This window comes from Macrosteles quadrilineatus, unplaced genomic scaffold (assembly GCF_028750875.1).
Source record: "Macrosteles quadrilineatus isolate MER2022 unplaced genomic scaffold, UCM_ALF_1.0 Scaffold_5__1_contigs__length_97177068, whole genome shotgun sequence".
In the NCBI taxonomy this organism is placed as follows: Eukaryota; Metazoa; Arthropoda; class Insecta; order Hemiptera; family Cicadellidae; genus Macrosteles; species Macrosteles quadrilineatus.
The window spans coordinates 39120584-39135006 of record NW_026542598.1 but is presented as its reverse complement, the minus strand read 5'-3'; the positions used below and the strand labels follow the sequence as shown (position 1 = coordinate 39135006).

Genomic DNA, 14423 nt, shown 5'->3' with positions numbered 1-14423 from the left:
AGATGGTTTTTTGTTTCCCTTGAATGTGAATAATAATGTGAATAATGCGAATCCTTCAATGAAAGTTTTATTAAGGTTTCTTGGATGTAGTCATTTTATTTTAAAATCACTTGACTTGAAAACATATATTTAATGTCCTTGCCGTACCAGTTCAATTCGGCCCTAGAGGGGTTTCCTTTACCAATCATCATAAAGTTAAGTCCGTGTTTCCTACAATAGTAGCACTTCGGCTAAAATCCTTGTTCATTGTTTGTGCGAATCTTCATATTGTAGGTGTTCATTATAGGATGATAACAATAGTATTTTTTTATGTCTGTTTCTTCTACTTGGTGGCGATCTATTACTTTCCTATGTTTCCATGGTTAACAAATCGGTTCTTTCAATGATTGCTCAAGAATTACAGTAACCTGTCAATTAATTTTTCTTATTTTGTAAAATATATCAAATTGACCAGGCTTTCTCGGTTGTTTACATTGTAATATGTACGAATGTAAATTAAAATAGTACATACGAGCTGTTGGCCCGTCCAACGTACGGTAATCGAGTAGTCCATTAAAACAAAACTGTATATAGTGTGTCTTCTAATTCAAGCATAGTTTAAGCAGTTCAAAATTTATTGTAAAGAAAAATCTGCTAAGATGAATTAAAACATGAAATCATTGTTATTTTCCCAACCTTTCCTCTATAAGTCGAGTAGTAAAATAACTTTCATAAGCTTTTTGAAGATTCGTGAACTTCGATTCGTATACAGCAATGGTTATAGAATCTTACTTATGTCCTATAATCAATGACAAAATCACAGAGTAAATAAACTAACCTCATAGTTCTATAGAATATTTTTTTAATTCGACCAGCTGTTAGTTATAACAAATTATATTGTACTAAAACAAACTATGGTGTCACAGAAACTATAGAACATCTTTTGCTTGAATGCCCACATTATGATTACGCAAGAGCACAATGTTTCAGGAGAATCAAAAAATTTCCAAATGACAATACATTTGAAAAAGTGAGGAAAATATTGGCAAGTGAAGATGTACAACTATACAAAGAAATAAATACCTTTCTGAAGGTTGTAAAAAGAAGAATATGAATACAATAAAGGCTCATTTCACACAATCAGTTAACATTTACACAACACTCTCCTTTGGCCTAAGGTTCTTCTATCCGAGGTCCCCCCTCCTTTTCGGGATAGGTAAAGGCCTGATGGACCCCTGGCCGAGAAGATATCTCACCCTTGACCTTAGATCCTGTCATTTCCTAATCATTAGATGCATCCCTCTTTAAAACAAATGTGAACAAATAACTAACAAAAAACAAAATAGAAACAGAAACTATCACATAAATGTAAACTGTGTAACTAACATAACATAACCTTTGTTACAGAAAGTGTCAAATGCCCAAAGACAACCACAGAAGAATTCAGTGAGTAATAGTCAGCATCAGAAATCTAATAGGCTACGTGGAGTAATTATCCAAGCCTCAAGCCTTAATAGCCCAGGCAAATTAGACATATGCTCCCCAAAAAATCGTCTAAAGCTGGAAAGTGTTTTAATACCTTTTGGGGGTCCCAAATAAGACTCCTGTGAGTTTGCGACGGATTCTGACGTCTGCTTAAGTTTTGGGAGTCGAAAAACTATGAAAATTTTGCACTTTTTTCAGTTTTTCGCTTATAACTCCTAAATAACGAATCCTAAGGAAAATGTTGTTCAAAGGTGTCTTTTAGTGCATTAAATTCCGCGTCGATTGATGTTAAATACGTCAAAGTCGGTTGAGCCGTTTAGCCGCTGTAGCTTTTCAAAGTTGGGATATTTTCATCAACATGGCCAAAAGGTTGATTATTTGACCAGTTTTCGGCTTAAAACTCCTAAACGACGCATGCTATACAAAAATGCGCCTGTAGTTAGTTTGGAAAACACAACATTTTGCGTAGAATTATGATTATGAATGACTAGATAATGGTTTATTTCATGGTCATCATCCAGAGGTTTATCCAAGAATGTGTGAGGGAAGGGTAGCAAGACCCCTTATGCAATTTTAAATCTAATATTGTTGAGGGGGTTACAAAAATTCTAGGATTCGTCCTAAGCTCCCATTTATACGATCCCATCTCTGGACACTCCGGAATGATGTTAAGAGATTCTAATATATAATAAGATATTACAACGAGAAAGATTTTATTAAATATAGCAAAAATGTTACTTTTTAGCTTAATAAACGAAAGATGATAATGGGACGGATGTACATAGTTTTACTATGTATTTAGCCTATTAAAAAAACTATTGGGATTTTTCGTAGATTTTACCATATTACTTTTTTACTTCTCATCATTGGAATCTTAAGAATAAGGATTCATTCTTTGCTCTTATTGGTCTTGCCACAAATGGCGACATTCGGTACCATATTTTTCGTCAGATATCGAACTGAGATAATCGTGCCCCTTGCAAGTCTTTCAGACAGTAGTGCATTATATCCCTGCATTTCATATGGAGCGAGAAAATGTAAACCTTATTAATATGTACACGATGGTCGAGATAGGTGGACGGAGTTGAGGAGTTCTTGTCGAACCGGTGGATTAGCCGTAGTGATGGGAGTTAACCCATTGACGTTAATTTTCCATACCTATCTCTCTGAACTAAGTACAATTTTAAATGAGCTCTAAAGGATTGGTGGATGAGCAGCCCCTTTTGTTAGAATCAATGTCAAAATTAGTTGAAAGTGTCCTCTAGAAGAGTCCAACCCTCACTTGATTTGGATATTTTCTGCTCCCAACCATGTATAGGGCCAACCTGCTTCTGCAACTTCGCCAAGCGTTGTAACCCGGCAGAACACAGTGAGATCCACATTGATTGGAGTAAACAGCATGAGTAGTTTTAGGCTACATGAATAGTTAGATTTTCGACTCTTCTACATCACGCTTTCTTCATCAAACTGCGCTAGTGGGTACGGACCTACAGTATTTTTAATCCAAAGTATGATTCAAATTGAGGCTTGGATTTAATGTGTAATATCACGTGTTGACTGAGGGGACAGATTCTTCTTTAACCTTTGCTGTTGCCTCACAGCTCGCGATTAATGTCACCACTTCCTTTTATTCTGCACAGTTTATGGTCATTATAGGCTTGCCTATTTACGATTTTCTTGCAAGCTGTACCTTTCTATTATGCTTTATACATATCTCGCGTTGATGCTATCATATGGGATAACTGCTGAGCTGATTGACATGATCGAACTATTTTCAGTAAATGGGTCGTGACACTGGAACCATTTGATGAATTTATTTTTGATCCCACCGTATCCGTGGAGTTTATATTGTCAACTTGCTGATAATATGTTGAAGAGGTGATCCCACAATATACCTTAACTTGATGGGCAGCATTCACTGCGATAGGCCTGCCAGCGAACCATCGGGCTAGGTCCACATCATTGATTCCCCTATCTTGGAAAAAGCTCTCCACAGTTAAGATGTTGCTCTCATGAGCACTTACTTGTTCATAGGCCATGCTGCAGGATCCATGACGTCACACTAGTGGATAGATTCACTGCCATATCCCCTATGTTTTTGGTAATTAGGCTGGTTGTTTGCCAGATTTCAATGGTAAGATTTTAAACTTGACAAGCATCTGATCTAGTGTTAACAATCAATAGCGGTTAAATGGTGAAGCCGATCTTAATGAAATGGAAACATTCTACGTAGACGTTTATGCTCTTCAAACTAACTACAGGAACATTTTTTCTATAGCATGCATTAGAAGATGTAAGCCAAAAACGGAAATATGAATACAGGGATATATCGTATATAATGGGTGGTTAGGATGAATCCTAGAATTTTCGGAATCTCAGACAACAATATTAGACTTAAAATTACATAGGGGAGTCTTACTCTCATCACACCTTATTAGATAAACCTCTAGATGACCAGCATGGAATAAACCTTAATCTAATAATTCATAATCCATTTAAGAACAGGATCTATGTTGTTACCAATTTTATTAAAATTTCCCAACTTTAACTTTAATACTTTTTTTCAATGAAATAGTGTCCATACAAAGTAGGTAACAATCAATTGCCGTTATTGATTAATAAAAAAAACATTCTACGCAGAATTTTGTGTTTTCCAAACTAACTACAGGCGCATTTTTGTATAGCATGCGTCGTTTAGGAGTTTTAAGCCGAAAACTGGTCAAATAATCAACCTTTTGGCCATGTTGATGAAAATATCCCAACTTTGAAAAGCTACAGCGGCTAAACGGCTCAACCGACTTTGACGTATTTAACATCAATCGACGCGGAATTTAATGCACTAAAAGACACCTTTGAACAACATTTTCCTTAGGATTCGTTATTTAGGAGTTATAAGCAAAAAACTGAAAAAAGTGCAAAATTTTCATAGTTTTTCGACTCCCAAAACTTAAGCAGACGTCAGAATCCGTCGCAAACTCTCAGGAGTCTTATTTGGGACCCCCAAAAGGTATTAAAACACTTTCCAGCTTTAGACGATTTTTTGGGGAGCACACCCTATTTTTGATCTAATTTGCCTGGACTATAAGGGCTTAGAAAAAAAACTAACTAAATATTTTAAAGACTGCTAAAAAAAAATAGAACAATCTCTCATCCTCTTACCGAATAAATGAACGTATCAATGATTATAGCATTACACATACTATGAATACGTCAACCCTACGCCACACGCTCTTTCCAATGAGACGTCAATGGATAAAATCGGTAAAGAAATGGCGGAGGAGTTCAACCGACAAACTTCGTGTTCGCGTATTAATTAATTAGGCCCTACTCAATTACTGACCAAGAGTCTGAAGTAGTTGGTTTTTCAATGATTGTAAAATGAAGGCCACCCCTCCCCACTGCTGAGGCAGGGTCCCATATCCAGATTGCACAGAAGACTCCAGCCAAGCACACTGACAGCAAGTTCCACTCTATTGAGTGACAGAAGAACAAACTAAAGGTGAGTCACAACTAGAAATATTGCAGGAAGTTAGTACCTATTTTGATTAGACATCAACATATGCATTTTGAAACAAAATTTGAAATATGACATTTTCAATGGAAAAAGTTTAAAATTATTAAGCTTTATTTAAAGATGAGGTTTGTGTCTGGAACACAATAACTCCGGTATTTTAGGTCTGATTATAATATTTTGCTTAATCGTGTAGGGCTGGATACATTTAAATCTTGAAGGAGCAGGATTGGGTCTAGGTAACAAATTGAGTTATAGGGTTTTAACATCTTTTTTTCTTTTATTAATGCAACATTTTTACTAAAACCATCGTGTGTAGAGCTTAAAAAAACTTTTTTGAAGTGTTGTAAGTTTAAAGGTTTGCAGAGATACTAAAAAAACGGTGCATTTAAAATTCCCCATGTTATTGTTATAAGGTATAAATAAACTGTTGTAGTTTGCTTGCTTTATGAATAGATTTTGAAAAAATTGGCTAATTTATTTTTTCATTCTCTTTAGCAGCAAACCTAGGTTCCGGTTCTCATAAACCAATGTGTGTTATTTAAAAAAATCTGTTTCAAGTTTATGAAATATTTTTAGACCAATGAAAATTTGTTTAGTTTGAGACGGTTTTCTACAGGGAGGGGTGGGAGTATTTATTAATTCTGATAGAAAATGTTCCCAAATAATCTCACTCATCATTACCAAAAATTAACTCAAACAAAGAATTAAAAGCTTTGTAAGAATGATTTAATTAGTAATTTTCTCTTTGATGTATATGCAAAAACCATAATTTCATGTGAATGTTAAAGTTGAAGTAAGTTTTAGGCATTTTTCATCAAGAACTGGTAATATTGGGTTCAAATTAAAAAAAAAAAATTCACCAATATTTTTGAATTTGTTTTTCATAACGCCTTTCGACAGCTATGCTGGCATCATAAGACACATCACAAAAAAAGAATGTTTAAAAAAAAGAAGGCCTCATTAATTTAATTTAAAGCTCCCTTGTAGGCTTAATTTGTTATCTATAAAAAGTTGTTTGGAAAAGGTCGTTTTTTTTCAAACTGACACCGATAAGTTTACATTAATAGTTGTTTACAAATAAAACAATTAATGGGAAATAACTTTGATTTCCGATAACTTTTTACGAGAAAATCCAAAACCAAAAGATCAATAACCTCGGTACTTGATTAATGCATTTAATTGGTCGGATGTACTATGGTTCTTAACTACTGTAAACGTTGGCTTTTGGTACAAGTTCTTTTCCTTAGAACCGTTGGTAGCTGTAAGAATCATTTCTAGCTGTGTGCCCGTTCTACGCACGGGGATCTTAAAATAGTCAGTTGAACCCTTCTTATATTAAGAATAGCAGTTGGTTTATTTTCAGATATGATGGCAAAACTATTATATAAAAACCTTCGCAAATACAGTAACTGACAGTTTCAAGCCAAAACAAATGCTTCGCAATTAAATGTCACCCGGATCGTGTTGTTCCATATGTTAAATCCAATGATCTATCTATAATATTAAAACGAAACAGTGTATTTTTATTTCACGATTCTGAATCAACCACTCGACGGATTTACATGATTTTTGTGTTGAAAGAAAGATAATTTTGAGAACTAGGGAATGTCGAAGCCATAATTTTAGTTTTGGGTCCCAGTTTTTTAGAAATTAAGTTTTAATTTTTAAAAAGTCTAGCAGCCGACGCTAAGATTCTAAACTAGCTTTCGGCATAAAATAATTTGCTTAACACAACAGCTGTAAACATTCAGCTTTTGTGTCACAAATTCAGCATTTGGATAAAAATGTAAAGACGTACTTAGCGTTGACTTATTTATACTATGTGTAATGCTATAGTTCGGCCGCTTAGAAAACGACCTGCGCGCTAATGCTAAACCAATGCTGGAGGAGGTCGCTTTCTAAGCGGCCGAACTATAATCATTGATACGATCAATTCTTCTGTAAGAGGATGACAGATTAATTAAATATACATAGTAAAATACTAGGATGTTCAAAATATTTTTTTAAAACAATCTTTGTAATCTTCGATTTGTTTTAGAGCAATATAATTTGTTTTAACTAACAGCTGGTTAAATATAAACTATGGAACTATGAGGTTATTTTACTTACTCTTATTTTGTCATTGATTATAGGAAATAAGTCAGATTAGTAGAGATAATTAGACCACAGTTTAAAATAGTTTGGACCAAAATTAATTAAACCACAGTACAAATCGAGGCTATGTACACGAGTCTTAATAAAAAAGGATAAATGCAAATGATTTTACTGCTCCACTTTTCAAGGAAAGAATAGAAAAATAACAGTGTTTACATGTTTTATGAAATCGTATTCAGTTGTGGTTACGTTTGGGGGTGCCTATATCAGCGCCCCCAAACGTGAAAATATCACTTTTATTTAAACTATGAATATATTGTAGTTTAAATTAACTAATATGGGAAATTACGATGTACATTTATTTAATGAGGGTGGGTAATTATCAAGGATATTATGCCAGTTTGTTTGTTTTGATTTGACACGTATGAACACATGATCGTATTAAAAAGGTCCATCTTCAAAGATATTCCACCACAGCTTAACCACTTCTAGCTAAAGAAATCCAATTGCACTTTACAAACTTCTCTATTTTTCACCCCACTCTGTAAATAAAACATGTGATTGGAATTTGTTTTGATTTTCTGTTTATATTTCGTTGTTATTTCGTCACCATCATGGCAACCCATAAAGCCCATGTTAATTTTTTGTTAATTTCAAATTCATTGTTTGTGCTTATCTTTGAGCCTATTTTAATTTATAATGGGCTTCTGCACACCTACAGGAAAATATCTTTCTAACAGTATGTATAGATTTTCCCTACGGCGCACACGAGCTGAGAAAAAAGGTTTTAAAGAAACATGCTTGCCTATTAATATATAGATAGATAGAACTGATAACGGTATGGATAATAAACATTGACATTAGCTTTACTAGCGTGTTTACTTTTTATATTCCTGCTACATGTGACCAGTTCTTTTTTTCAAATGAATGTTATTTGAACCAAACAGCTGTTTCAAAACAAATTGTTATTGTTTTTACTTTTCTTTGTTTAATCATAGATAAAACATACTCCCTTAGTTGATTAGTCTATGGTTTAATGCAGTGAAATTGATATAAAGGATAGGTGTGAAGATTAGTTTTGATGTTAGGACAACAAAGTTAAATTATGTGTACTGTGAATTTTATTGGATATTATCGTTTTATTTTAGGTCGTTTCTATTCAGACCTACTGGAAATTGTGTATAGTAAGTTAGTTGTATTGTGGTGATAATTAATTATGGAAGAGGCAGGTATGCTATGGAAGGTAGTATCGTTGACTAGGTCTATACACTTCTCAATTGACTATTACCTTTGACTATTGGATACAGAAGTTGTATAAGATAAAGAAGTGTTGTATTAATAGTCAAAGCTATTACTATCTCTACTGTATGCTACTTATAATCAGTGTGCGTCTGTGCGAATCGGCTGCAAATCTCACTTCAACGCTTTTCACATCGTAAAAAATGCAGAATTGCTGTTTTATTGTAAAATTATCGGATTTTAAATGCATAAAAACATATTTGGTCACACAACATTTGTTTTAAGATGATTTTTCACATTAAAACTGAAAGAAACATTGTCTTTTTTAAACTAGCTTATCTGAATTGTACACGGTTTTAACTGACTACTGAATTCCCGTACGTAGGACGGGCTAACACCTCGTTAAAATAAAAAATAATTTATAGATCTATGAGGCATAGCCCTAAGTTAGGCCTATAATTGGAAGTTACTTTCCACAATGGTTAAAAGTATACCTTAAACTCACCATTTAACACTTTATTCCGGTTGACATTTTCATTATCAAAGGTGCTCTTGATGTCCTTTCCGTGAAACACTGAGAAATAAGGACATTAATGCGTTACCAACAGACATACACACAAAAATACACAATTTAATTAGGGAATTTGCTACGCTTTAAGCATAACAAGTACATATAAAATTAGTATTTGAAATTAATGTCATCAAATTTTATCATAACAACTAGCTGTTTGCCCGTTCTACGTACGGGAACCTTGTAGTAAGTTGAAACCTTATGTTCAGAACAGGAGTTGGTTTGCATATTTAGTGTGCATTTTTCCAGATATGGTGGCAAAACTATTACTGTATAGGAATACATATAAACCTTCTCAAATACAATATCTGACAGTTTCAAAGCCAAAACGAATGCTTCGCAATTAAATGTCACCCGATCGTGTTAATCCATATTTTATATCTAGGCTAATGATAATAGAAATTGCTTTATAGATCTATTAGGCATAGCCCTAAGGTAGGCCTGCAATTGAAAGTTACTTTTGACACTGGTTAAAAGTAGTTAAAATACTACCTCAACCTCACTACTGCACACTTTACTTTACTACTTTACTTTTAAAAAAGAGGTTGGCGGCCTCTTTTAAACTTGCATTTGCCCGTCCACATAGACTAACCGCCTGTACGTGGAACGTTTACAGCAAAGCAAGGCGGTACAGTACAAAGGTGAACTGTACTGATAAATTTTAGTGGCAGTGACCAGGATCCAAACCCACGACATCGCTGCCTTCGGCCCGAAGTTCGCGACGCTACCGAATGAGCCACCGACTCACTAATTCACTTTATTCGAGTTGAAATTTTCATTAACAAAGGCGCTCTTGTCTTTTCCACGAAACACTGAGAAATAAGGACATTAATGCGTTACCAATAGACATACACACACAAATACAAAATTGAATTAGGGGGTTTGCTACGCTTTAACCAAAGCAAATTACAAACAAAATAATTATTTGAAAGTTTTGATAGTGTCATCAAGTGTTATGATAATCGTCTTTAGGCCTAATCAAAACTGTAAAATTGGTGTGTAAATCCGTTGGCAAATATATAAATAAGTAAATTAATACACAGTCCACAAAACATTGATACGTTATCAACGCCAAGCTTTAAAAATTCATGATGGTTTGATAAAAAAAATCTTATATTATTCAGTAAGACATCAATTAAATTTAATAAGAAGAAGAATTTAATAACGATAACTATAGTTGTAAATAGTGATGTGTTTGTACGTAAAAATGATTCTTACTGCTACCACCGGTTCTAAGGAAAAGTATCAGTGCCAAAAACCAACGTTTACATTTAAGAAAAGAACTATATTACTTACGACCTATTTGAACTGTCCTTCTAATCAAACTGTATTATAGCTGTTAATCCGTTGGCCAATACATAAATAAATAAATACACAGGCCACAAAACATGTAACATGTAACGTTAACAATGTAAAGCTTAAACACTCACTATGGTTTGCTCAAAAAAACTTTCACTAAATGTGGTGCAGTACCAAAGTGATTAATATCCCTTGGTTTTTTTTCAGTTTTCGAAAATCAAAGTTATTTCCCATTGATAGCATTATTTGTAAGCAAAATTTAATGTTAATATATTAATGACAGTTTGAAGAAACCACATTTATCCTAACAAAGGTTTCTTATTTAAAAGATTACGTAATCTCTAAACGATAATCGGTACATATATCTAGCAAATATTCGGAGGAATACTTCTTAAGTAGGAAAAGTACCGATATCGTTAACGAAATGTAAGTACTGTAAGAAATCAGAAAGATTTACCATGATCGCAGCAACATCCACGATCACCCACCACAGTTGTGATTTTTTACTTTGAACTTAACACAACTGTCCTTGAAGCGCCGTCAATGAGTGGAAACCTTTTTTGTAAGCTATTGGTGACTATGATTAAAAAAATGTAAGTTTCCCAGCACTAATACAACACTGATTCGCAGTATTTTCCCCGGTTATCAAAACTCAAGAACAATCGTCGCACTTGCGATTAATTAAACCGGTTAAGTAAGGCACAACGTTTTTAATCTCACTTGGTTTGGATATGCTAACAAAGCTTGATCGGAAATGGTTGCGGTATTTGTAAACAACTTTTAATGTAAACATATCAGTGACAGCTAGAAGTGAGAACTAATCCAAACAGCTGATCGTTATTTTATAAAAGTAATAGTAAACATTGTGATAAAATTTGACAAAAATCGAACAAAATTGGGTTTTTGATGGTTTGTTATTTTGTTTTCAAAGAAGCGAGGCCATGTTTTTATAGCCAAAGACACTCTCGCCAATCCAGTGAATACAGAAAAATAATTGGAATCTTGATCTGTACTCTAGTTTTCAAGGAGTAGGCCGCGTAAAATGACACTTTGGCGTTACAGACGCAACCACAGAATGGACAAACAGACAAACAAACATACATACAGACAGAAATTGAGATAAGACTCGTTTCGGCTTTCTTAGGCTATGAAACGAAAAAATAACCAAAAACTGCATGATTCTAAGCAATGTACAGACAAAACTGTAATTTTATTTATATAGATTTATATTTCCTTAGACCGAAGATGACCCGAAATGCTGTCGAAATGACGGCTTACTACAGAAACAGCACCACACACCACAGCTGTTTGGGGTTGTGCGTGGTTTATAGAGGTGGTTTGATTATGTGTTTCCTTTATCACATAATCATCTATGAAATAACCAACAGCTGTTCGGATCAAGATTATTTTTTCTAGCTGTCACTGATATGTTTAAATTGAATGTGGTTTACAAATACCGCAATCATTTCCGATCACGTTTTGAAAGCAAATCCCAACCAAGTGAGATTATAAACGTTTTTCTTACATAACGGATTTAATTAATCGCAAGTGCAATAATATAGTGTAACCGTAAATGAAATTAAATAACTAGGCATCATCCATGTCAGGAACCAGAGATTCTTTGTGTATAAAATTGTTCTTGAGTTTTGATAACCAGAAAGAAGACCAGTGTTTTATACGGCTGGGAAACTTAAATTTATTAATGATCGTCAACAATAGCTTAGAAACAAGGTTTCCACTCATTGACGGCGCTTCAATGGCGGTTGTGTAAGGTGTAAAGTAAAAAATCACAACTGCAGTGGGTGATCGTAACAGAGGTTTACGGATGAACTCGCTTTTCCAATGTGTCACTTTCTGTTTCTCCTCACCGTGTGATGCAATCGCATTTTACATGTATATCGTATATTTAGCTTCTATATACTAAGTCTGTTAGCTAAATATCAAACCTAAATAATATTTTTATTGCTAAACAAATGATTTTAGAATGTTGACTTTAACATCCCTCCTCACGATGTGTATGGTGGGACTGTTGGTGACGTGGGGTTGGCTGCACTGGAAATATCACAAGCTTATCAGGGCTGTCAGCAAACTGGAAGTACCTTTTTTCAGTTTCCCATTTCTGGGACACAGTCCCTACACTCTACTAGGACATGAAGGTAAATATTGATGTTCAATATGGTGTTTGTACAGATAATTTTAATTTTCCATGTCATGACGTAACTTATGTTTACTCATGCTAGGCGTATGCTACATATTAAAGAAAATAATATTACAAGACATTTTAAAAGAATGGAGTTTATGTTTTCTGCAAGCTAGGAGTGTGGCCAGGCACTTCGCGCGAAGATAAGCCGCGCGGCTTAAATTCGCCTCGTGTGGCCGGGGCCTTACTTCTCTGTGTTGTAGCTGAAATTTAATCGGTGGAATAATATCTTGTTTAGGCTGTTAGATTTAGAATTGCATTTACCATCTCAAAGTCAATTATATAATATAAAGGTTGGAAATCTTTAATTTTCAGGAATAACAGGACGGATTTTAAAAGGGGGAGTGGAAATGCTGGAACGTGGAGGACCACTATTGACATGTTTATGGATTGGTCCTATTCCACTTCCAATAATTGGTGGGGTAAAAAACATACAGGTAAATAATAACAATGAATAGAAACCTTGTAATGTAATAAGCTAAATGGTTATGGTGTATAGTCAGACTGGATTTTGCCGCCGAAATGATCATTTTGGGCCCTAGCATTGACTATTACTGAAGTTATATTAATAGTCAAAGGCCCTAGCCTCTTCCTCTCTCCCTTCTCTTGTCTCACTTACACTGCTGTGGGGTCCCATTGGCACCACCGCGCACCAGTAATATTAGCGCCTTTCCTATTTAACAGCCGTCGCAGAAACTTGCAAAATTCAAAAATCCCAGGATGAATTTTTAACATGGGCATTTTGCTTCTTATAAGGTTTTTATTAATTGATAATAATCTGGTTAATATTACCACACATAGGTTAATTGGTAAGTCATCCCACCCGTTGTGTTGGTTATTCAAAACATAAATCTTAATAAACGATCAGCAATCTATCTGACACGACACATTAGTTTCCTATTATCTTGCCAACAACCTTCATCATAGGTAAGCGGTGGAAGTATTAAAATAATTTTTAATAAGTTTTATAAGACATAAGTTTTCTCATCCTACACTCATCTCCATTCATACTTAGCTTAAAATACCTACTTTGTATGGTCGCCATTTCAATAAAACGTATATTTAAAAAGTAGCTTTGATTTTTAAGAGGAAAATCAGAAAAGTCACAATACCGGATTTTAACTGTTATTTTTACAGCAATGGTGGTTTTACCAACTTGTTTAGAATATAACATACTATATTTTAATTTAAACTGTTTAGGCAGTTTTCTTTAGAAAAAAAAAACTTTATAAATAATAATATATTTCATCACTAGGGTGTTCAGTGACTATTTTCAACCCGAGCTCAAGTTTTACTATCGAGGCGAAGCCGAGGTTGGAAAATGAGCGAGAGTTGAACAGACTAATATAGAAAACGAGAATGGTTGTTGTCAAGATAACCTCTCCAAACGACTTTCAACTTATTTGTTTAATTTGTTTAATGCATACAAGCAGCTGTTTAGTAAGTGATTCAATCATTTAATCATTTTGTTTATTACAAGCTGCTATACCCGTGCTTTGCAACGGGAAGAAAATGTGACCTAGAGAGCTATTAAAGTGGTGCTGATGTGTGTTTTAAAATACAGTAACTCTATGATTTAGTTTGAAAATGTTTTGATTTAAAAGCGTAAACCTACTTGCTTTCAAACCCCTACTTTTGATGTTAATAGATCCCTAAGAATATGACAACATACCTTAGTGTAGCAATAGCATCAATTGCTTCATATTGATGCTTCATGAATGACATTTTTAACCATAGTTCTTCAATTTCAGTCAAGCCTCTTGGCATGTATCTTACTCTAAAATTAAAACATGAAAATTTGAGCAATACTTTACAAAACGTATACAACCTCACTTTAAAACCAAACATAACCCTCCTCGATCTACATATACACAAACATATTTTTCGAGTAAATAAACAAACACCAGTTCATTGTACTGACCAGCTGTTTCTTTAACTAAATTAAATTAAATCATTTAAACATTGAAAGCATGCCAGGCGTAGCCCTTTGGAAATCAGCCTGTGGGGCAGAGCCCTTAGGAAATTCGTCCATATTAATACTT

At 34.2% G+C, this 14423-nt stretch overlaps 1 protein-coding gene across 2 annotated transcripts in view; it reads left to right on the top strand.

Annotated features, from left to right (window-relative positions):
• Positions 1-1390: 1390 nt before the first annotated feature.
• LOC128995923 (cytochrome P450 4c21-like) overlaps positions 1391-14423 on the top strand; it is a 50637-nt gene continuing 37604 nt past the window's right edge. Inside the window, exons 1-3 of one of the 2 annotated variants that reach the window (XM_054420975.1) lie at positions 1391-1425; positions 12165-12337; positions 12697-12818. In XM_054420975.1, coding sequence (XP_054276950.1) covers positions 1397-1425; positions 12165-12337; positions 12697-12818 — 324 coding nt within the window. In that variant the 5' untranslated portion in view covers positions 1391-1396. Of the gene's footprint in view, positions 1426-4845; positions 4964-12164; positions 12338-12696; positions 12819-14423 lie in introns of those variants that run through there. The other variant, XM_054420976.1, reaches the window with a different exon arrangement.